The sequence below is a fragment of the Puma concolor genome, chromosome B4 (genome assembly GCF_028749965.1).
Source record: "Puma concolor isolate L17-30 chromosome B4, mPumCon1.1.hap2, whole genome shotgun sequence".
NCBI classification, from domain to species: domain Eukaryota; kingdom Metazoa; phylum Chordata; class Mammalia; order Carnivora; family Felidae; genus Puma; species Puma concolor.
In genome coordinates, this window is record NC_141673.1 from 112,243,256 (window position 1) to 112,268,383 (window position 25,128).

At 38.3% G+C, this 25,128-nt stretch overlaps 1 protein-coding gene and 1 non-coding gene across 17 annotated transcripts in view; both read left to right on the plus strand.

Annotated features, from left to right (window-relative positions):
• The window catches only part of PARD3 (par-3 family cell polarity regulator), a 680,086-nt gene that overhangs the window by 644,417 nt on the left and 10,541 nt on the right, over positions 1-25,128 (plus strand). For all 16 annotated transcript variants that reach the window (XM_086714599.1, XM_086714604.1, XM_086714589.1 and 13 more), the window contains one exon: positions 13,858-13,978. In XM_086714599.1, coding sequence (XP_086570725.1) covers positions 13,858-13,978 — 121 coding nt within the window. The remainder of the gene's footprint in view (positions 1-13,857; positions 13,979-25,128) is intronic.
• LOC112868023 (U6 spliceosomal RNA) lies at positions 19,954-20,059 on the plus strand. Its single transcript, XR_003224222.1, has one exon. It is a non-coding gene; the product is annotated as a U6 spliceosomal RNA (small nuclear RNA).

The window sequence follows — 25,128 nt, forward strand, 5'->3', positions numbered from 1 at the left end:
GAAGGAACACTTGAGTTGAAGGGCTCCAGGAAAAAAATTGGAATGGATAAACTATGATAGGTTTGATTATGTGGAAATTTGTATTAAGAGGCTATAAAGAGGGAGAGGATATTAGCAGACGACATATCTAATAAAAGACTTTCATCCCAAATATACGAAGAGCTCTTAAAACTCAACAATAAGAAAACCAACAACCCAATTTTACAAATGGACCAAAGCCTTCAAGAGTTACCTCACCAGAAAAGGTACACAGATGGCAGGTAAGCGTGTGAAAAGATGCTTCACATCACGTGTCATCAGGGAAACGCCAACTAAAACACCCGTGCGATGCTACTACGTACCTAGGAGGATGACCAAAATCTGACAACATCAAATGCTGGTGAGGATGTGCAGCAACAGGAACTCAATCATTGCTGGTGGGAATGCAAAAATGAAGACAGAAATTTGTAAATTTCTTACAAAACTAAACACAACTTACAAATCTAGCACTTGTGCTCCTTTGTATTTACCCCAAAGAGCTAAAAATTTATGTCAGCACAAAACCCTGCATACAAATGCTTATAGCAGTTTTATTCATAACTACCCAAATTTGGAAGCAATCAAGATGTCCTTCAGTAGGTGAATGGATATAAACTGTGTTATATCCACACAATGGAATAGTATTTAGAGCTAAAAATAAATGAGTCGTCAAACCATGAAAAGACAGGCGGGAACTTAAATACATATTACTAAATGAAAGAAACCAACCTGGAAAGGTTTCTACTATGTGATTCCTATTATGTGACATTCTAGAAAAGGCAAAACTATGGAGACAGTAAAAAGATCAGTAGTTTCCAGGCCAGGTGGGAGAGGAAGGGATGAATAGGCAGAGCACAGAGGATTTTAGGATGGAGAAAATACTCTGTATGTTACTATAATGATAAATAGATGTGATTATACATTTGTCCAAACCCATAGAATACACAGCAACAAGATCAGACCCTAATGTAAACTATGGACTTTGAGAAATAATGTTGGATCAATGTAGGTTCATGAGTTGTAACCAGTGTACCACATTAGTGGGGGATGTTCATCATGGGAGAGGCTACACACGTGTGGGGGCAGGTCGTCTATGGGAAATCTCTATACCTTCCTCTCAATTTTGCTGTGAACTTAAAACTGCTTGACTATCAAGGGTGGAAAAAATTAGGCTCTAAGAAAATGAAGCAAAAGAAAAACCAAGAATGTCATAGAAGAAAGGAAATATAATCATAGTGCTCCATTTGAATTAGTAATGAACAATATTTATATAAATAGTGTTAATACAAAAATTTATTTAAAAACTGTGCTATTACTCAGGAGGATGTGGGAGATACCATTGGGATTGCGGTGTGCAAGCAAGCAAATGCTTTCTCTACCTTCATAGGAAGTCAACAGATAATGTTTAAAATTGTTCAGAAATATGTAGTGAATATCCATCAACTGATGAATGAATACACACACACACACACACACACACACACACACACACACACAATGGAATATTGCTCAGTGATCAAAAAGAAAAATGAAATCTTGCCATTTGCAACAACGTGGATGGAACTAGAGAGTATTATGCTAAGCAAAATAAGCCAGCCAGAGAAACAAATGTATGATTTCACTCATATGTAAAATTTAAGAAACACAACAGATGAACATAGGGGATGGGAAAAAAATAAGATTAAAAAAAAGAGGGGGGGAGGCAAACCATCAGAGACTCTTAAATACAGAGAACAAACTGAGGGTGCTGGAGGGGTGTTGGGTGGGAGGATGGGCTAAATGGGTGATGCTCATTAAGGAGGGCACTTGTTGGGATGAACACTGGATGTTATATGTGAGTGATGAATCACTAAATGCTATTCCTGAAACTATTATTAAGTATATGGTAAACCACTTGAATTTAAATTAAAAAAAACAGTAGCGCACCTGGGTGGCTCAGTTGGTTAAGTGTCCGACTCTTGATTGTGGCTCTTGTCCTGATCTCACAGGTTGTGGGTTCAAGCCCCACATTGGGCTCTGTGCTGGCAGCATGGAGCCTGCTTGGGATTCTCTGTCTCTCCCTCTCTCTTCCCCACTCCTCCTCTCTCTCTCTCTCTCTCTCTCTCTCTCTTTCTCTCAAAATAAATAAACATTTAAAATAATTTAAAAAAAGAAATATGTAGTGAAATACCAGAGGTATTTAGTTAGATATGAGAGTTTGTTAAATCCCTAACTTTTGTTTTGTGTAATAAAACTTTTGTGTAATTTACTTTTAATAATATTGAGTACAGTATTAAAAATCACTAACTGTATGGAAGAAAGTGATCCATGCAAGAATCATCAGCAAACTGTATCACAGACCAGGAATTATGATTGATCTGGGCTGAGTATCTCAGGTTGAATTAAAAAGGATTATTGTAGAAAACAGTGAAAAGCTTTAAAAGTGTTTATCTTGGGACTGGGTAGACAGAGGGACAAGAGGTGAGGAAGCAGAAGAATCTTTTAAGACTTTTAGTGTTTAAAAACATCAACTATGTATATGCAAGTTTTACTTTGAAAAAGTGTAATTTACAAAACAATGATGCAAGCAATTTTCGGAATTTGTCAATAATTCCAAATCAATATGGTCACACTTTTTGTGTTTCTCATAACAGTTTAACTAAACATGAAATGGGAAGTCAAACTGATTGATGTTTCCATCTCATTTATTTCCTTTATCCAGATAAATTATTTGTAAGTTGGGACATGGCCAAATCGTGAATTTAATAAAAACCTAGAAAATTATTAGCTAATAATTATGATGTTAATTAAGAACATAAATAGATGTAAAAAAACTATCAGTCAGTAGAAGTATTCCAATGATCTTTAAAAATGTTTTAAAATCAATGATATGTATAAACTCTTCATTTGGGCACATTCAATGTCTGTTTTTTTAGAAAACCAGTAAGTATATGTTTCTGCTTTTATTCTAGTTTTCAAAAACCTTTCAGAGTTAGCCAGTCACGAAATCACAGGCACTATATCTCCTATTACATTATTTTCCATTTTAAATCATTTCAGGAAAGCCATATAGAATTTATCCATAATTTAGAATTGACTTGAGCATTAAGCACTGTATTGCATTGGAATTTTTATCTTCGAAAAAAAAAAACATAGCTTAGTTTCGTATAGTATTTTGCAATTATGCTGTCATTAAAGACAGAGAATGCAAAAACCAAAAGAATGTTATCCTTGAATTCTATGTAATCATTTCATGATTAAAGAATTAAAATAATGGTTCTATAATTAGTTTCTATGCTTGTATGATAAAACCTCTCTAATATGAAAAGGAACATGATAATCGTTTTATTTTGTCATCAAAACCCATCAGGTTTTGTAATTGAATTTCCATTGCTGTTTTATTTCAAATTTTCATAATGTACTCCTGATTTTCATTCTTCTTTTCATTCTCCAGAATTTTCACTTATAATGGTGAATTCCTTTGCTCTTTATTCAGACACACAAATGTATATTTTAGTTAGAAACACAGGCTTCAGCTGTGGGTCACAACTAGCTAACCTTTATATCCCCAGTGGTTTTATTGAAAGAATAGCATAATCCATAAACTTCCTTCAACTCTCTAACCTATTAGAATACCTTATATATGTCCTTGCCGTTTATTAGACAGTTTCTGAAAATCACACGATCTACGAAAAGTAAGTACACTTGGGGCATTAGCCCCAAATTACAACAGCGTCTTGCATTGTGCAGAGAAATGACATATGTGTTTTCTTATAGGCAATAACATTTGATTTTCAAGAATGTGTTTAAATTCGTGAGTTTACCTGGAAAACATTTATTCCTTTCAAGGCACGTAGAGTAGCTTACTAGGGAGTGAGGAAGACTCACTGCTCTCCACTGCCCTCGCCCACTCTCCTCTAGGGGCCTCGGGAGGTTTAGTCTGGCTTCTCCAACCATCTCTGGGGTATTAGGCTCTAACATTTGGGCTCATGATACTCAAAGTTCATTTGTTGGGAAGTTTTATGAGAACGTGATTTCTGAAACGAAAACTTTGATAATTAGTTTTTCTTTGGTAGTCTTTTAAAGCCTGTGAAACAGTATTACTTTGTGCCAAGTTTTAAGCAAATGCCTCACTGAAGGTGTGACTGCAATAGATTTTGCAATCTTTTGGGGTAGAAAACAGCTTGGATTATTTCTGTGAAATTTACTAGTCAGGAAACATGACCTCGGGCTCACAATAGAATGTCTTTTTCTGTGTATTTATTGTTGGGTCCTGAAATTATGTATGTCTGTGCACGTGTGTGTCCTTTGTAGCTGGAGGAACTCCCCTCGAAAGAGTAAAGCTAAATTTTTCTCACTCTTGCCTGAGACCAGTGACAGGCTAATAAGGAAGAGTGATGATAGTAATAAAATGGGGCGAGGGGTACATTCCTGAGATTTTGCTGCTTATAAAATGATAGCCCTGTTACCAAATGACCACACTGGGACCCAGGGTGAGATCCAGGCTTGAGTCTTTCTGATGCAGAGAGGTGACCCTCTGTGTGACTCATCACATCAGAAGCAAATGCTGTCTTAACAGCTTTGGTGACTACCTTTTTAACCCAGAGAACATAGCTGTATGTTTTTAATTTGTTATGATTTATTACACTGAAATTGGTGTGAAATGGACAACAAATCATGGGTGTCAAAATCTGAAAATGAATTTTATCAGCTGAGGAAAGTGAGTGCCTTTGGGATTTGCATAAGTTTCTCATAATTCTTTCCATATTACAGATGATGAGCAAAACTGTGAAAATAAACTGAAAATGACATGATATTTCCTAAGTAGCTAATTTCACATGTACGTATAGACACATATAAATATAGCCAGTTAGCCTCACTTTAGACTTTCTCTATAATTCATAGTGATTTGTACATACCCACAGCGACATTTATCTAAAAACATTAAAGTAAATATTAAGATCATCGTCACATCTCACAAATGTCTGAGATTATCTATAGAAAACTGCAAACATTATAACAAAGTGTTTACCAACTTTATTTCTTCACTGTTCAAACCCAGAAGAGAATTTATACCTATGTGCCAGTATAAAATTGTTAAGATTGAAGAAACCTCTATCCCAAAATTTCAGATGTTATAAATACCCATCAGCATTGAAAAAAAAATCTCCCCTTGTTAGAAACTAACTTTGCATGCATAATTAATTGGGGCACCATATTCCTGCTTCACAACCAGAAGAGAAATTGAATTCAGGTGTTTGGTGAACATATGGGGGATTTACTGTGAATTTATGACCTGTGGTTTGAGTGTAAAACCCCAAGATACTTGCTGATAAAACTTAATGAAGCTTGTGCAGAGGAGCTATTTTTATTTGTAGTTTAGTAATTGATACATTTCTTGGTTTAACCCTCCCAGCCTTTCCCCCATTTCTCATAAATCTTCCAGTCTGAGAGAGAGAGCCAGAGTAGAAAGCCCTAGTCTTCTTAGCCAGAAGACTAATGCTTACCTAATATGAAAATTCAGCTATGCTTTTTCACAGTATTTCGGTCTGCTCCTTCCTCCCATCCCTTTTAATCTATCAATTTGTGCTTTTTCACCGGCACAAGTAACAGGAGGCAAACCCAAGTGCTGTGGGAGGAAGCACTCTAGGTTCCTCCTAGAAAAGCAAAAGCCTTCACGGAGGGGTGACACCACTTTACTCCATCTTAAGAAAACAAAGATAGAGGTGCAATGTAGCTCATCATTAAAACTGAGTCAACAAAGCCATTGCCATTGGAAGGTTTTTACCCCAGGAATAAATACACCTTCAGGAACAGGATCCTGCCACACACTCCCTGGCAATATCACTCTGCTTCTCTGCACCTAGGGTTTTACGAAGAATGCTCCTGATTTGAGTGCCAAGAAAGAAAACACATGACAAGTTTTCCATTTTAACATACGGGGTGTAATGGGTTTAATGAGAAACCTGTGTTTGCTCACTAATTTACAGCAATTAAGAACTCAGTTCTGACATCTGTAGATTATAACTATTTGTCTGGCGATTACAAGATCAGGAATAGTTTATGGAATTGCTAATCAGTAGAGAGAAATCACTAAGGGAGAAGAATGTGGTGTACCTGTAGTCTCTAAATGACACCAGCCCCTAGTAGTCGTGCTACCATCCCTTTCTCGTTCAGTGACATTTCTCCCCCCAACACTGTTCAGGAACTTGTTTGTATCCACTTTATCATGCTGACAATCTGTCTGTTTTGAAAGGATTACAACTCTGTACATCCGTGCATGACATCACAGTAAGACATTGCTTAATGATCTGAGACGCTTGTGGTCATTGCTGGCTGCCTGTTTCTAAAACTATGTGACAGTTCTGCCCTACATATGTTTTCTCCAGTGTCACTTTTTGCCTTCTCCAGCCCTGGTGTCTGTTTCAAGTGACATCCATGAAATGGCTGAATTGTAGACTTGCCGTTGATATGAATAAAGGGACGAAAAGTCTGCCCTTTTCTAGGGATGCAAGGAGAATAAGGAATTGGACAAAGAAGGGAAAGGTGCTTTAATTTATCTCTAGTGAAAATATTTTGAAAAGTAATGCTAAACTTGAAGGGTTGTTTATACAATGTAGTAGATCTTTAGTCTTTTTGTTTGTGGACCTACCAAGGAAATCAAAAAAGAGATACATTTCCCTGAAATAAGTGGACCAAAACATAGGGACATCCTGTGAAGGTTGAGTTATCTAAAGACATCATCAAAGGCTCAGAAGAGCCAGAGTTCAGGAAAACATGGTCTCTACTTGTAATAAGCGGTGTCCTGGAAGCTTTAACTTACTATCTTCTCCTTCCTAAGTGTGCTGGGATGCAGACCATACTGATGTTTCAGACGTCTTGATTGCAAAATCCCAGTCTGGGAGACGGTAGGACATTGAAGCGCTAGCAGGTGGAGAAGAAATAGTTCCTTAAGCAGGGAGTTCCTTAAGCAGCAAAGCTCTAGGATCCCCCTCTGGTGTACACATGTGACACCTGAGGGAGTGCTGGAAATACCTCAACGGGAATAAGCTGCGAGTGTGGAGTTGCATGATATCCAGGATCTCAGATAGAATTTGGAAATTAACTCTTTATTTTTTTTAATTGGGAAAAGAATAATGTCCTTCTGCATTTCTGGTAATTGGATGCCAAGCGCAGGTGTGAAATTCAGTAGCATTTGGGATAGAATTTTGTACTTAGGCCAAAAAGTAAATTGCTATGGCTGAGAGGTATGTAGCAAAAATGAAAAGGCTGAGGATATAAGCTGATATGGTTAACAAAATCTTTACCTTGTGTGCCTGTTCTTTAGTAAATGGGGATATGAGGGACATGTGCTAAGTCCTGAACTCTGGGTAGGCTAAGTAAAGCCAGTTTTGAACCAGGAATATCTCCTCATAAGTTGTGTCAGATCCTGGCAGGCCACCAGTCTCTACCAGGAAGAGAAACAAGGAGTGAGCCCTTGAGTTCAGTTTTACCAAATGACCTGGTTGGCAGGTCTATTTTCACCAGACCCTAAGAAAACACCCACATTGCTGCTTTGGGTTTCATGAGGACTAATTTTTGGAGATCACAGAGCCAGAACAGGCATTTTGAGTGAAGTGATGGGGAGATTGACCTAAGGAGTCACTCTAAGCAATTGGGTAGATTTCTATTGGAGCATTCTTGGCTATATACTGGTGCTCAGTGCAAAGCACATTTGATTGGTTTCATGTGTTAAGATCTGGCAGTAACCATCTTTCAGGGACATCTTCTGCAATAGTATTTACTTTCTGCAATTTTTCTCAGAGGCTAGAACTTTGGAGTGACTAACCATATAAATGGTAGTGGTAAAGCTCATTCATAAAATATGATTCCTCTCTTATATTCTGCTCTTCTAACCAACATGTTTTTGCAACAGTGGGTAAGGCATAGGTCTTTGTGCTTCTAGGCTACTTTATTTCATTTAATAAGTATGTACAACCTCCCTCCCCCAACATTGTCTAAGGTGATGTGATAGTGGTGGGGGGGGGGGGGTGTGTGCATGTGCGTGTTTAAGGGAAGGAGGTTTAGAGTTATCTTTCTGTTGTCTTTTGTTGCAGTGGAACACAAGAAAGCAGACCCACTGTGCAATCACATTTCAAACCCCCATTTGCATCACATCCGCTAACATCCTGTGGGCCAAATCAAGACACATGTCCAAGGCCAACATCAATGGGTATTAGTTCAATTAATGCATAACAAGTTAACACAGGCTTAATAGCTTATTATATCAGATCCTATGGATCAGTTTCTATGATCCAGCAATGGCTCAGCTGAATCCTGTGCTCAGGGTCTCATCCAGGTGCAATCAAAGGGTGAGCCAGGCTGGGTTCTCACTGGAGGGTTCCACTAGGGAAGCACTTGCTTCCCTGCTCCTGGAGTTGTTGACAGTATTCTGTTCTTTACAGCTGTAGGATTCAGGGCGGCTCTCTTCTTCAAAGCCAGAAAAGAGAGATAAGGACTTGCAAGATGGACACTGCATTCTTATATAATCACACAAATGTAATCATATCCATTCCTTGACCTTTGCCACAGTTCACTGGATAGAAGCAAGTCACAGGCCCTGCCCACACTCAGTGGTGGGGGCCAGGTATGGGGCGGGGAGGGCGTTGGACAAAGATGCAAATACCTGGAGGCGGAGATCATGGGGCCACTTTGAAATCTGTCCATTACAAACATTTGCAGATCCGCTTACCCTGCCACAGGGACGTGACATACAGAATATATACGTGTTAAATGATTGTGATGAAGGCATGAGCTTAAGAAAGAGAAACACGTGTGGAGGTAAGTTATAAACACTCTGAAACAGTGTTTGCTGGAAGAATCAGAAGATGGAAAGGAAACGAGAGGATATTACAGGAAGAAAGATATGAGTGAATTTACCTTCCTCTCTTTTCTTATACTAGAGATCTTAATCATTTCTCCCTTCTGGGCACCATGGAAAGCCTGGCTCAGTTCGTTCTCTCCCTTCTGTCTACCTTCTCCTTTCCCTTTCATGTTTTTCTTCTTTGTGCAGAAAAGATAGTGTATACCAAGATGGTACCTTCTGGTTATCCCTACTATTGAATTCTGGCTCTTCAAGCTATGGCCTCTGTTCCAGTTTTCCAGATTCCTTTTGCATAATTAAAAATGCAAATGTTAAGGTATTTTTAGTCCATAAAGAATTAATCAGTCACATCACAAACTCTTCTCTTTCAGCATATGCTCATCTGGAAAGATAGGTCAGAATTCAAGCCTGTAGGGCAATACACCCAGGCTTAGATCAGAAGGAGCAAACAATTTAGGAGAGGCAGGACTATATGGACAATGCTAAGTTGTCTTTTTTAAAAAATAGTTGTTTCTTGGGCCTGTTACTAGGGGATCACTGGCCTTATCTTGGTGCAGTGGAAGTAAATAGCCTAGAAAAGCAACATATAAAACAGGCAACATCTACAGAATACAAAATAGAGGTTGCAAGTTAGCTGGCCACAGACCTGTTTGGTATTTGGTTTTTGTTTTGTCTCGCATAGGACCAAAAAAATAAAGTAAGCCAACATTAAAAATTTGGGCAGCAGGGGAGAAAACTATAGTTCTGACTTCTCTTTAAAAAAAAAAATTAGAAGGTAACACCAGGCTCACATCCCTTCAGGACAGCAATCTACTGGGACCGAGTAAGGGTCTCCCTTTCTAGACCTAGCATATTACTCCCATTTGTTACAGAATGTACATGGGTACTGCCACAGCCATCAAATTTCGTTCACTCTTTAGTTAACTGCCCCATAGGCATTGGAATTTGTCCCAGCCATGAAGTTTGCAGGCTGAATTGTTTTCAAAGTACTGTCCGTATACCACCTGCAGTGCTTTTAAAAATATACCGATGCCCAGGACCTGCACAAGACTGCCTGAATCAGAATCTCTCTAGGTGAGTCTCAGTCGATCAGCAGGTTTAAACAAGCACTCTGGATGAGTCTCATACACATACTATGTATACACAAGCACGACTGTTGACGTTTCTCTTCTCATTCACTGTACCTAAGGAGATGGTTGGATAGCATGGCCTGTGGAGCACAGGTGCAGGACAGGATTTGGCCCTTACCTGCAAATAGGATCCTTGCTGCAGTTAGCATGAACTGGTATGCTCAGCTACTTTTGCAAAGCACATTGCAGTGGTCCATTCTGAAGGTTGCAGAGCCTAGTCCTCTGTGTGATCTACCTCTACCAGGAGAGGGTACAATCACCATGGTAATTATGGATGAGAAAGATTTGAGTTCCATATCATTCAGGGCTGCACTGTGCATGCCGGATTAGGAATCTCTGTAGTGTGTGAGCCAGTGCTGTCAGAAAGATTCCCAGATATCACTGAACCAAAACAAACCCTCTGCACTTAGTGTAAAATTTATATATAAACACACACACACACACATAACACACACACACACACACACACACACACACACACATAAAAGTATAAAAGAAAATTCCAGCTGGACTAAAACTAAAAAAACAATGTGCAAGGGAAGGCTGAATTAGTGTTAGACTTAAATTGTCTTATGTCTGTCTGTGTGGATTCTTTATAAAAAATAAAGCATCTCTATAATTCCTCTCTTCATCCCTCCTTTCTGTAGAAATTATGATTTAGTGGCTTGTCATTAAGTTGAATTGTCTCTCTCACTCATCTGATCGATTCATGGTATCTTTATTATATTCATCACACACAGAAAAATAATGAGCAACTGGAAGTTGGCAACGAACCTAAATATAAGTTGATTGGGATGTGTAGGGATTAGCCACTAATGCTAATGAATATTTAAAATTTCCTTTGGCTGTCTTGGCAGAAGAGCTAACCAAGAACTTTAGAAGTCCAAATGTGAATTATTGGCCTGTTGTAGACTGGCCTGAGAAACAGAGTGAGCAGTTGCAATGGTTTCATTCTTGAAGCCAGGATTTCACCTTCAGACTGCCAACTGGTGTCCCCCAAGGATGCTTGATGGTCTCCCAGTCTTTGGAAGTCATCATCAATCATGAAAACCATTGCAGCCTGTTTTTCAATTTCAGCCCTTAGAGTGGCTTTGCTAGTCTTAGGCAAGTTGGTTGCCATTCTCTAGAGCAGAGGAAGAAAGGAAGCAAAAGAAAAGAGAGTGAAGCAGTGTATCACCAGCTGCTGAGATTTGAAATGAGGGCAAAAGTGACTTCCAGAACTTGGCTTATACTGTGAAAAACATCAAGGTCACCAGAATTTAGAATTAAGGACACTGGGTCAACTTCCCTTGTTGGGAGATTTGCACTTTCAATTAACTACAAATAGTAGGACATCAATTTTCATCAATGGCTTGGACTTCATGAACTTAATAATTATAGGGTTAAAATTCGCAATGGTACATGAAAATAATACGAAATATTTCTGGTTAGACCTATAAAATACTTCTTCAGTCAAGCCTCCTATAATCCTTCTATTAGAAGCTATGAAGAAGTATTCCAGGAACAAAAAAGGCACAGTTGAAGAAATGGCAATGAGGTTAATGAATGCTCACTTTCCTGTCTTATGAACTGTCTTCATGCCTATACTACCACTGTTTCACATGGAGAGCAAGGAGTTCCAGAGATTGGGTGTTAACATTGAGAAGCCTTTATTGAAAATCACTGTGTTCAAAACTATAAGCTGCCATATATGTTTTTTAAAAGCCAATTAACAATCTTGGGGCGCCTGAGTGGCTCAGTTGGTTAAGCGTCCAACTTCGGCTCAGGTCATGATCTCATGGTTTGTGGGTTCAAGCCCTGCATCGGGATCTGTGCTGACAGCTCAAAGCCTGGAGCCTGCTTCAGATTCTGTGTCTCCCTCTCTCTCTGTTCCTCCCCCACTCATGCTCTGTTTCTCTCTGTCTCAAAAATAAATAAACAAAAAATTTTAAAAAGTAAAACCAGTAACAACCTGCTTAAGAGTATGGTGGGGCACTTTTAAGCTGTATACAAATGTAGACTGAAGCATCATGCCAAGTAGCACATTTTATAGGCCCATTAACCTTTAATGTTCTTAGGGCAATCAGTTCAAAATACTTGTCGGAAGAACAAAGGGAAGGCAAGCTTTTATTGACTGGGAAAATAATCAAATTGAAAGTATTGACAGGATGTTCCAGAAGCTCTAATGAAATTAATAGAAACATAAAGGTGACAGGGATCTACCCCATAGTTTAAATGATTATCCCATATTCTTGGAAGACATTAATATTGTGGTTCTATATGCAAATATTTTCAATTTGCGATTTTTAAGTCTTTGGAATTCTTCAAAAGGCATAGAATTATGTCAAGACATATATGAATTTGAGATTTTTATATACTCTACTATGACAGACTTTCTCTTTACAAGCTACATCTCTCAATTACATTACCCAGGAGGGTGGGCAGCCAGAAAAATTCAGATTCACACCAAATAACCAGGGCAACATGTTTTCAATGAAGAGACTTGGTCTTCTAATAGCTTACAGCTCCCCATTCTGCTAGCAGTTTGGAGAGTATATATGATAAATATAAGGCTTGATTCTTGTCCTCAAGGAGTCTGATGTTTTCTTGGGGAGACAGCATGTGCCTAATACGCTTGAATAAATCCCCTGATAGGATACGCCTTAGTCCTCAGGGAGTAAAATAGACCAAAAGTGCCATGAGATTTAAGATTGATTTTGGCCATCTCTACAACTCTTGCAAAATACTGTGTTTAAAATCTGTGTGATTTTATAAAGCGGGGGCTTTGGAGTCTGAGATATGTTTTACTAAGTGATACAACATGGCACAGTGAAATGAGGGCTGGACTGGACACCAGAATAATCTGGATTCCAGCCTCGCCTCCCCATTGGTCAGCTGAGAGACTTCAAACAAGTCACTTATTTTCTTTGGATGTCAGTTTCTACATGTGTATGTGCGCGCACGTGTGTGTGGAAGAGAGAGAAATACTACCATCTGTACCTATCTTACAAGCTTTTGGTGAGGATAAAACAGATTAACACTATAAAAAAAAAAAAAGAAGAAGAAGAAGAAGGCAGGGGCACCTGGGTGGCTCAGTCGGTTAAGCATCTGACTCTTAATATCAGCTCAGTTCTTGGTCTCAGGGTCATGAGTTCAAGCCTGGCATTGGGCTCCATGCTGGGGGCAGAGCCTACTTTAAAAAAAAAAAACAAAAAAAAACGGCAACATTACTATTAAATAACTGATGAAATCCAACTACCATACAAAGTTATTTTTAAAATGCTTTTCATTTATGCTGTAAGAAACTGCATTTTGTGTATAGACCTTTGATAACTCCTAAATAGGAACTTTGTATCATGGCATTAGGAAAACAATACTGCACATTTGTAAGGCTACAGTGTATGCTGTCACCTTACTTGATTGTTGCAAGTATGATATTCAGAGAAAAAGTGATTATTATGTCCACTTCATATGTATGAAAAAATCCCACAACTCAAATTAAGTGCCTTCGTCTAAGAAGGTGGAGGAGCTAGGATAGGACCCTGGTATTTCTGATTTGTAATGCAATGTCCTTTCCAAAAAAATTTGGCTGCCAACACCTTGTCAGATTACAGAAAGGAAATGAGGCTTTTAAAATACCGCATAAAAAAGGAATGTCTAAAAATACCGCTTGCCCTCTTGAATATCTGCCTGAAATAACTTCAGTAAATCTTAATCATAAGAACAAAATGAAAACTTCTTTTAAATGCCCAAATATTGTTTTATAAATTCACTTCCTCTTAAACAGTGTCCTCTCACAGCAAGCTGCCATTTTTTTTTTCCCTAGCAACTGCCATTCACAGATTGTATCTCTGAAGGGTGTTCATTCTTGCCCCTTCTCTCTTTTAGCAACAGATCAACTCCTAGCAACCATGATCGGATACAGCGTCTACGGCAAGAATTTCAGCAAGCAAAGCAGGATGAAGATGTAGAAGATCGGCGACGTACCTATAGCTTTGAACAACCCTGGGTGAGTATTTGGTTCTTCAGCACAGCGAATAGTCTGACAACTTCCCTGCAGTAAGAGCCCCCAAGCTGTGACCTTAGCCCTTTATGAAACAAGACAAGATGGAGCCAAATTCCTTTGACCTTTAACATATTGACCTTTCCCTCATTTCCATCTGGGTTGCATCATTGCTAATTTCATTTTATATCTTGTTGCACCATCTGTCCATTGCATAATCAGTTTTATTCGCCTTATGACAAGACATAGCAAAAGGATTCTTGCTCTCAGCTATGCACTTTTTTTTTAAGTTTAGTAAATATTTTTCTATATACATTTTCCTCAGAATTGGAGCCAGAATAAATTAGTTCAACACATGTCTATTGTGTATCTACTATACACAAAGTACAGTATTAAGCAATTCTTGATTCTTTATTCTCCCTTATCCCCTTTGTGTATTTGTTGAATCCCTCTTATTTATCTGCCCATATCCCTGTTCTAGTTTATCCTCCTCACAGCCATCAGAGTGATTTTTTTTTTTTTTTTGGAGTTTATTCATTTTTAAGAGAGAGAGAGAGAGATCAGGGGAAGGGCAGACAGAGGGAGACACAGAATCCAAAGCAGGCTCCAGGCTCTCAGCTGTCAGCACAGAGCCTGACGTGGGACTTGAATTCACAAAATGTAAGATTGTGACCTGAGCCAAAGTCGGATGCTTAACCGACTGAGCCACCCAGGCTCCCCAGAGTGATTTTTCTAAAACAGAACTCTGAATGGCTTCTCAATGCCCAAGAGAGAGAGTCCAAATTCCACAGTGTGGCTTGCTAATCCTCCCCAGTCCAGCCCCGGACTTGTGCTCTCTCTGTTCTTGTGTTTTGTCTTGGAGATGATGGCACTGCTGAGAATGAGAGGCATTGGGGTAGGTTTGGGGGTGTTAGAGATGATGGGAATTAAAAAAAATATTGTTTATTTACTTTTGAGAGAGAGAGAGACAGAGCATGAGCAAGGTAGCAGAGAGAGAGGGAGACACAGAATCTCTAGCCTCTGAGCTGTCAGCACAGAGCCCAACATGGGGCTCAAGCCCACAAACTGCAAGATCGGGACCTGAGCCAAAGTCAGACACTTAATCGACTGAGCCACCCAGGTGCCCCCGATGATGGGAATTTTGAAGAAGATCTTTGGAAACTTGAGGGAGACTCAATTAGACATGAACATACAGGCTACTTGAGATAGGAAATTCTAGCTGAGATTATTAGTGATCAACATGGTAATGTGACCATAGCTAAAAATGCTTAGAGGGAATAGAAAAATAATTTTTTGATTACTTCTGCAATGGGGATTAATGAGTCAGACATGGCAGAAAGTCAAGGAAGGTACTCTGGAGGCCTGGGGAAGAGGCAGGTGGAGCATCACCCACTCTGGGTAGGATGGTGAGTACAGCTCAGGGACGTATATCCTAATTGCCTGGGAGGATGCAAGAAGGGTCAGTACTCTAGGGGTTCGAAAGCCTAGGGGCTGTGGTCAAAACAATATATTTTTTGGACTCCTGGATCTTGGAGGTGGGACAGTTCATGATGATTTGAGGTCAAAGATATGCCATCCATGTGAGTTCCTGAGAGAACAGAGATTAAGGTCCAAAGAGTTAATGAGTTCAGTTCAAAATGTTGGGATTATAATTACATTAGGTATATGGGAAGGTAGGTTAGAAGGAAGAGTAGTGTTAGAAAAGGCTTACAGTTAAAAAAAAAAAAAAAGGTCCTGATTTATTTTGGAAAGGGTATGGACCCAACTGCCACAGAACTGAGAGGTCGGTTATATTGTAGGGAAGGAGAGATAAAGGTAGAAATGTAGTTGGAGCCTTCAACGCTAGATTGGAAGGCTGAAGAAAGATGGTATGAGGACAGAACACTGGCCCACTGGCCAGGCAACCTAGCTCTTCAGGACTGTTTTCTTGTATGGTAAACCAAGAGACTTAGAGTAGATGGTTGAGTGTCAGTTATTAAACCCTTTGTTATAATGAAAATTTAAGAGAAAGCTGAATGTGTCAGGTAAAGCAATACAAGTAGAGCTTCTCCGAGTGTGGTCCACAGACCAGCACCATCAGCATCACCTGGAGCTCCCTTCAGACCTCCTGGATCTGGGTGAGGCCCAGGAATCTGTATTTTAACAAGCCCTGGAGGGGTGATTCTGAAGCATGTTACTTTGAGAAGCAGTGATCTAGAGTTAAATCATCTCTGAGGTCCTTTTTACTCCTAAAATCCAACACCCTCAATATACTCTATACAAGGGCAGAAACCTATAAACGTTTTGATTAAGGGGCTTAGTGACCAAATTGGGGTCTGTGGAAGATAATTTTGAGAAAGGAGAAGATGGAAAAATGGGAAAAGCAGTACTAGTTTGAAGGACTTTGCCTCTGTTCAGGTGAGGAAGGAGGAGCCTAGAGCAGCCAACTGGCCATATGAAACCACCATCCAAGAGTAAAAACTCCCCATGAAGTCGATCCTAGCCTAACTTTCAGAGGTTATATAAGAACTTCAGCAGATATAATACCTTAAAAAATCTCTAATTGTGTTTCTGCAACAACATTACTATTAAAGGTATTGTTTTTCTAAAACATTTATTTTTATTTTTATTTATTTAGTTAAATTTTTTTTTATGTTTATTTATTTTTGAGAAAGAGAGAGAGAGAGACAGAGACAGAGACAGAGACAGAGACAGAGACAGAGTGTGAGCAGGGGAGGGGCAGAGACAGAGAGAAAAAGACATAGAATCTGAAGAGGCTCCAGGCTCTGAGCTGTCAACACAGAGCCCAACGCGAGGCTAGAACTCACAAGCCATGAGATCATGACCTGAGCCGAAGTCGGACACGCAACCGACTGAGCCACCCACGTGCCCCTAAAACATTTATTTTTAGATGATCAAGTAAATTGAGTCATTCCCATGTAACAACATGACAGAATTATGTTAATCTACTTATATTGTTTGCCATAATTGACTTAATCTCTTCCTACCAGCTTTCCTAAAGCAGGATTCTTTTTTTTTTAATTAAGTTTTTTATTTTAAATCCAGTATAGTTAACAAACAGTGTTATATTAGTTTCAGGTGTACAAGACAGAGATTCAACACCTTCATACAACACCAAGTGCTCATCACAATAAGTGCCCTCCTAATCCCTATCACCTATTTCACCCATCTCCTCACCTACCTCCTCTCTGGTAACCATCAGGATGTTCTCTGTAGTTAAGAGTCTGTTTCTTAGTTTGTCTCTTTTTTCCCCTTTGCTCATTTGTTATGTTTCTTAAACTGTTATGCTTCTTAAATTCCACATAGGAATGAAATCATATGGCATTTATCTTTCTCTGACTTATTTTGCTTAGCATTGTACTCTCTAGCTCTATCCATGTTGTTGCAAATGGCAAGATTTCATTCCTTTTTATGGCTGAGTAATATTCCATTATATATATCCCACATCTTTATCCATTCATCAGTTGATAGACACTTAGACTGCTTCCATTATATGGCTATTGTAAATAATGCTGCAATAGATACATCGGGGTGCATGTATCCCTTTGAATTAGTGTTTTTGTATTTTTTGGGTAAATACCCAGTAATGTGATTACTGGATCATAAGGTGGTTCTATTTTTAACTTTTTGAGGAATCTCCATATTATTTTCCACAGTGGCTGTACCAGTTTGCATTCCCACCGACAGTAACAAGGTTCCTTTCTCTCCACATCCTTGCCAACACTTGTTTCTTGTGTTGTTGATTTTAGCCATTCTGACAGGTCTGAGTTTTGATTTTCATTTTTCCTGATGATAAGTGATGTTGAGCATCTTTTCATGTGTCTGTTGGCCATCTCGATGTCTTCTTTGGCCAAATGTTCATGTCTTCTGCCCATTTTTTAAATGGATTATTTGGTTTTGGGATGTTGAATTGCATCAGTTCTTTTTATATTTTAGATTCTAACCCTTTATCAGACATGTCATTTGCAAATATCTTCTCCCATTCTGTAGATTGCCTTTTAGTTTCGTTGATTCCTTTGCTGTGCAGAAACTTTTTATTTTGATAAAATAGTTTTTATAGTTCCAGTAGTTTATTTTTGCTTTTATTTCCCTAGCCTCAGGACACATATCTAGAAAAATGTTGCTATGACCAATATCAGAGAAATTACTGCTTGAGCTCTCTTCTATGATTTTTATGGTTTCAGTTTTCACATTTAGGTCTTTAATCCCTTTTGAGTTTATTTTTGTGTATGGTGAAAGAAAATGGTCCAGTTTCATTCTTCTGCATGTTGCTGTCCAGTTTACCCAACACCATTTGTTGAAGAGACTGTCTTTTTCCCCATTGGATATTCTTTACTGCTTCATTGAAGATTAATTGATCACATAATTGTGGATTTACATCCAGGTTTTCTATTCTGTTACATTTCTATGTGTCTATTTTTGTGCCAGTACCATACTGTTTTGATTACTACAGTTTTATAATATAAGTTGATGTCTGGAATTGTAATACCTCCAGTTGTACTTTTCTTTTTCAAGTTTGTTTTGACCATTCAGGATCTTTTGTGGTTCCATACAAATTTAAGGATTATTTGTTCTCATTCTATGAAAAATGTTATTGGTATTTTGACAGGGTTTGCATTAAATGTATAGATTGCTTTGGGTAGTATGGACATTTTAACAATATTTGTTCTTCCAATCCATGAGCATGGAATGTCTTTCCATTTCTTTGTATTATCGTCAATTTCTTTTATCAGTGTTTTATAGTTTTGGAGTACGGGTCTTTTACCTGTTTGGTTAATTAAGTTTATTCCTAGGTATTGTTTTTGGTGCAATTGCAAATGGGATTGTATTCTTAATTTCTCTTTCTGTGACTTCATTATTAGTGTTTACAAATGCAGCATATTTCTATACATTGATTTTGTATACTGTGACTTTACTGAATTCATTTATCAGTTCTCATAGCTTTTGGGAAGGGTCTATTGGATTTTCTTTTTTCTTCTCTTTTTTTCTTTTTCTTTCTTTTTTTTTTTTTTTCTTGAGAGAGAGAAAGAGAGAGTGTGCGTGAGAGCGTGAGTAGGGAGGGACAGAGGGAGAGAATCTTGGGTTTTCCATACATAGTATCATGTCATCTGAAAGTAGTGAAAGTTGTATTTCTAACTTACCAACTGGGATGCTTTTATTTCTTTTTGTTGTCTGATTGTTGTAGCTAGGACTTCCAGTACTATGCTGAATAAAAATGGCCATCCTTGTCTTGTTCCTGACCTTAGGGGAAAAGGTGTCAGTTTTCCCCCATTGAATATGATGTTTGCTGTGGGTTGTTCATAGAATGTCTTTATTATATTAGGGTATGTTCCCTCTAAACCTACTTTGTTGAGGGTTTTTTTTATCATGAATGGGTGTTGTACTTCATCAGATGCTTTTTCTGTATCTATTGAAATGATCATATGTTTTTTATCCTTTTTCTTATTGATATGATATATCATGTTGATTGACTTGAAGCAGGATTCTTTTTTGATGTGTGGTAAACATCCCTAGCAATGTATTTTTGCACAGAAAGGCTGAAAAGAGGAAAGAGTACAGTGGCTACCAGAAGGAGAAAAGCAAGTATGTATGAAAATGGTTCTCAAACACAGAGTTCTAGCCTGCAAGGCTCTGCAGGGGTTTTCTCAGTCTCCATACCATACCATGAGGAGCAGTGGAATGCCACCTGACTTTGCCTGGGAATGTGGATTTCAAACCATTATATTTGCAGCATTGCTGTTTAGTTAGTTATTTAATTGATCAGATGTATTGGGTGCTTACTATGTTCAGTCAGTGTGTCTGGTGCTAGAGAACAAAGATGGGGAAGAAAGAATATCCTTAGAGCCCTACAGTCGAACTGATACAACAGAAAAGAATATTTTGTACAGTTTATGATACAGGTATGCATGGAGTATTAAACACAGAGGAACCATGCCCAAATAAATTGTGGGTGGTTAGGAAAGGCCTGAAAGAAGACCTCAGTGCTTGCTTTGGGAGCACATATCCTAAAATTGGAGGGATACAAAGAAGACTAACATGGCTCCTGCACAAGGATGCACGTAAATTCATGAAGCATTCCATATAGAGAGAAAGAAAAGGAAAGGAAAGGAAAGAAAAGGAAAGGAAAGGAAAGAACAGAATACCTCGTTAAATTTGGAATATATTTTAAATACATAACTTTGAGAAAGAGAGAAACATATATTTGGGAACTAAGATTGATGGGATTTTTTTCTGGCTGGTGACACTGTATCTACATGTGAAATGTCCAAGTTTGAGACTAAATGAGCATTTCCTACTTCTTAGCTGTAGATATTGTTCATTGGGAGATGTAGAAATGATTTGATATCCATTTTGGTCCCCTTATATGATTTTTTTTTCCTAATGGGGGTGGTGAATATGTTGGCATACATTCCCATGCCAGCTACTTAATATGAACAATCATGTTAGGAAAAATGTTTGAGAAAATCTTATACATCCAGAAACTCACCTACAAAAGGTCATAGGCCAAATTGTTGTATATCAAAATGCCATAGCAACTTTAGACTGAGCACTTGGCTTGTATTATCATTTCCTGTAATGAGTGAGCAGGGAATTATTTGGATGACAGGCTGATTACTTTAGGAATGGAATAATTTCCTAAATTGTGGGTCAGAAGTTGACCTTTTCTTTTTATTTCTTCTTTTTTTTTTTTTTTAATTTTCAAACAATTGGGATCTTGCTGTTTTTTCTCCTTTCTACTGATCATATAAATGAGCTTGAAGTGACTATAATTCTACTTAGTGTATTAACTTTCATACCAATTCTCCTTGTTGCCTTAATAGGGTTTTGTCTGCCTCAATAAGAGCCTCAAAATGTAGCTGAGTCTATGGTTTTTATTATCTGTTTTACAAAATGAGCTTTGAGTATCTTAGTTTCTTTTTTTCTTTTTCTGTGTGTATTCTGACCTTAAAAGGTCAGTCTGTTTGGAAAGGATGAGACTATGATCTCACCCATTGGAATGGTTTGCAATCATTTTAGTTGTAAGGAACCAGATATTTGTCTTCAAGCTGTGTGTCCCTCTTAGTCCATATTAGTTGAAATTGTCATGCTTGTTGGAAATGCCACACACAAAGTGTGACCAGATGTATCATATAGAAGATCCGAGCCAATTACTTTACATACAGAGAGGGATGCTGCAGAAAATTCATCCAAGTAGCCCTTTTCAGTTCATCCATTTCCAAAATGTTCTCCCTAAACCCTAGCAGTGTGGAATGCACCTGTTCCTGGGCTTTTGTTCAAAATAATGTTTGGGCCTGAGGGAGCTGATTTGTGGCACAAAGGGTCTTTAGATGAGCAGAGGCCCGGGAAATTCCCTTAGCTCCATAACTGAAGTGCATTCTCTCCCAAGTTGGTTAAGAAGAGGAGGAGGAGGACAAAGATGACAAGGAGGAGGAGGAGGGGGAGAAGGAGGAGGAGGAGGAGGAGGAGGAGGAGGAGGAGGAGAGAAAAAGCAACTTCTTCACCATGTAATGCCAGGTGCAGCATAAATAAAGCAGCAAGTTGCTTTAAATCTTTCTTAAGATAATGGAACAATAGCTGAGGTTAGGGTTATTATCACAGAGCTCAGATATGGACAGAACTTAGTGTTGCTTTTAAAAGAATTAAATTGCACGCTGCAGACATAAGTACAGTATGCTGTTAAAACTTTGCAGATACCTGAGTGTTGCCCACAAGGAGACTTGCTGGCTGAGGCGGTTGATAGATGGGATAATGGAGCCTTTAATAGCTATATTGCTAAATCCTTTCCATCCCGGGTTGGTAGTGACTCAAAGTAGTTTAGTCCTTCAGATGGAAAATTGATCCTCTGCGATGTGAATACCCTCTTCTCCCCCAAGCTTTCTTCCCAGCTGTCTGTCTTTAAACAACAACAAAAAAAAAGGTCTGTCCTTTTTTCCATTTTTCTGTCTGGGACTTTTAATGGCTCCTCTTCCCTTTTTTAGGGTTTTGTCTGCTTTAATTAGAGAGCCAGTCTGTAGTACACAGCCACCCTGAACCCCTGGATTGCCTTCCCTGTACCTGGGAAGTTTGAGAAAATGATGCTTATCCTTTTGTTTTCATCTCTCCTAAGACTTCAAGGATATCTCCTGTAATTTCCTTATAGTGGGGCTCCATGCCTTTACTCAAAAAATGCCTTCTCGGTTGATAGCTTTGCAGTTCAAACTGGGTGGAAATCACCTCCCTTGGAAATCAACCTGGAGAAAGCCATTCCTGCAAGCAAACAGGGACCCTTTACTCATGGCAAAAGCCTCTGTGGTGCTGCAAAGTAGACCCCTTTCTTCTAGCTCCAGTGACCCATCTCCCAGCTGAAGGCTCCATGACCCATGGGCCGTGCTACCGGCAGAGACCTCAGCTAGTAGAAATGAATGAAGTTGCCTTTGGTCATCATTAGCATGGGACACTAGAAGGCTGGCTTATTTTTAGAGCTGCAATTTTCAGTATACCTGCTGTTTAAGGAGGGGGAAAAGTAGATCCAAACACTGGTTGGCAAAGACGAGAGAAAGACAAACGGTGTGTAAAAAACAAACATGTATTTATGAAAATTTTATGAGGGAAACTGGTTTGCTCTGCAGATTTTTCAAGCATTACTCACATCATTAGTAGCAATTAGGCTTTTCAACATTCAGAACCCACAAGAGTTCGATCAATAGTTGTAACAGTATCTTGTGTGATGGGATAGACGTGGAAGGCTGTGAAGGCAGGATGTATAGACAAAAGTTAATTTTGTTTTGATTAAAAGTTGTAAATGAATCTACTATACAGAATAATTACCAAGCTTAGTGGTTGCCACTTTTTTTTTTTAAGTTTATTTATTTATTTTGAGAGAGGGAGAGAGAGAATCCCAAGCAGGCTCCATGCTGTAAGCGTAGAGCCCAGATAGGGGCTCTATCCGTGAACTGTGAGGTCATGACCTGAGCCAAAACCAAGAGTCGGACGCTGAACTGACTGAGCCACCCAGGCGCCCCAGCAGTTGCCACTTCTAAACAGAGTGAACGGTTTATGCTTTTTACATGATTCAATGGCATAAAAGTCTTCCTACCCTCTACCAAATCTTTAAATTACCATTTTATCAGAATGTGGAATTTATATTAGGGTTACAGCAAGTTTGAATTGCCAACATAGGAATTCCAAATCTCAGGTGGATGTGTGTCCTTTTAGTTATTGTCACCATCATTATCTTTATCATCACTTTTCCTCTGAAGCAGTTGAACTTGTATCTTATTTTTGTTTTCCATATGTGCCCTTGAACATAGGTGAAAATTTGAAAATTTTATTCATTTTGAATAGAAAACTCACTCAAAAGTATCATTTGTAAGAATAGTACATATATGTGTGTATATGTGAAGATATACAGGTGCACACACACATATGCTTACACACTATGTGAAGAAAAATTAGAGTATTTAAAAATTATTTTCTATAAATGCTAATAAAAGAGTCATGAATTTTATTTCATAAGTGACACATGCACTCATAGATTAAGCTCTAAAAGTCTTCCAATATTCCTGGCTCTAAATGGTACTGACACTTTGTATGCTGTATAGTTATTTTTGTTCTTTCTTTAGTCTTAACAGTTTTGTTTTATATTCTTATTTTGGAAAAATAAGAATGATTTTATTTAACTGAGAAAAATGTTTAGTTAATGAAATCTGGTGAAAACACTATGTTTTCACCAGTGATTTTTGATATTTTGTTTTACACTAATAAGTGATAGCCAAATTATGTAGCTTTCCCAAACTTTATATAATTTTTTGTATTGTATAAATACTATCTCTCCATAATCATGATAGAGACCAATACTTTGCAGCTCATTTATAAAAGCAACATGCATAGTTTTCGCTTGTGGCTTTAAACATAAGCCATGAAGAAATTTACATATCATGGTCCTCCAGTGTACTGTGTAACAGATAACCATGTATTTATTTCTATTTACTACCTCTACATTATTATGGCCCTGCCAGCCTTGGCAATTTTTTTACTTAAAAGGTCATTGCTTGTCACAAATTTCATCATAAACAAGGCCAGGTCATCTGAGATTTGTATTCTGAAAACAGAGCTATTATTGCCTGGAAGATATCCAGAATTAATATTTAAAAAAATTTTTTTAATGTTTATTTATTTTTGAGAGAGAAAGACAAAATGCAAATGGGGGAGGGACAGAGAGAGGGAGACACAGCATCTGAAGCAGGCTCCAGGCTCTGGGCTGTCAGCACAGAGTCCGATGCAGGGCTCGAACTCACACACTGTGAGATCATGACCTGAACTGAAGTCAGACGCTTAACTGACTGGGCACCCAGGCACCCCTTGATCTCCAGAATTATTACAATTATAATTTACCTGTGTGTTTCCCTGTATATATGTTACTTTGTGGTTGTAGCTGTTAATGCTGTTCTTTCAGAAAACATGAACTTCTCCCTGGGGTTACAAATTATCTTTCTTCATTTCTTTATTTTTATTATTTTGGACTCCAGACACATTATTCTATTTCTGCCATAGAGATGGAAACCACTGTATTTAAAAGTCAGGATTGTCGATTATAATACTGCTCCCACAATTTACATTTTTATGAGATCATCATTGAAGTCATGAATCAGGTTATTTTTGATTCGGGCCAAGTATAAAACTTGCCAGGATAAACTTACGTCAGTGTTGCTCTAGGCTGGTCATGTATACAATCTTCCTTGAGATCTGTGGCTCAGTAACATTTCATCTTAAAGATAAGGGGAATTCTTCTTAAAAACCTACCCTTCTGCATGCTTCGAAAAAAGAAATGGAATAAAAGTCATCGTAGTGGGCAGACTAGTATGAAATATGTCAGTTTGCCAATACCAAACTCATTCACTCATGTTAAGTTTTCAGATCCTGTGTGATGATCATTTTATTATTGGAGTTCATCAAGATCCAACTGGGTCCTTGCCATGGATAAGGTTTGAGGTGCACAGTGTCAGAAAACACACAGTTGAGGAAACAAAAGCCTTTCAACTTTTTTTTTTTTCTGTCAGAATCAAATTTTCAGGCCTCTGGGAGAAACAACTTAAAAATACACCTGAAATGTCTACAAGACCTTGCATTTTCTTTTCACATCTCCACAAGCAGTGTGTCACAGAACAGCATGAGCT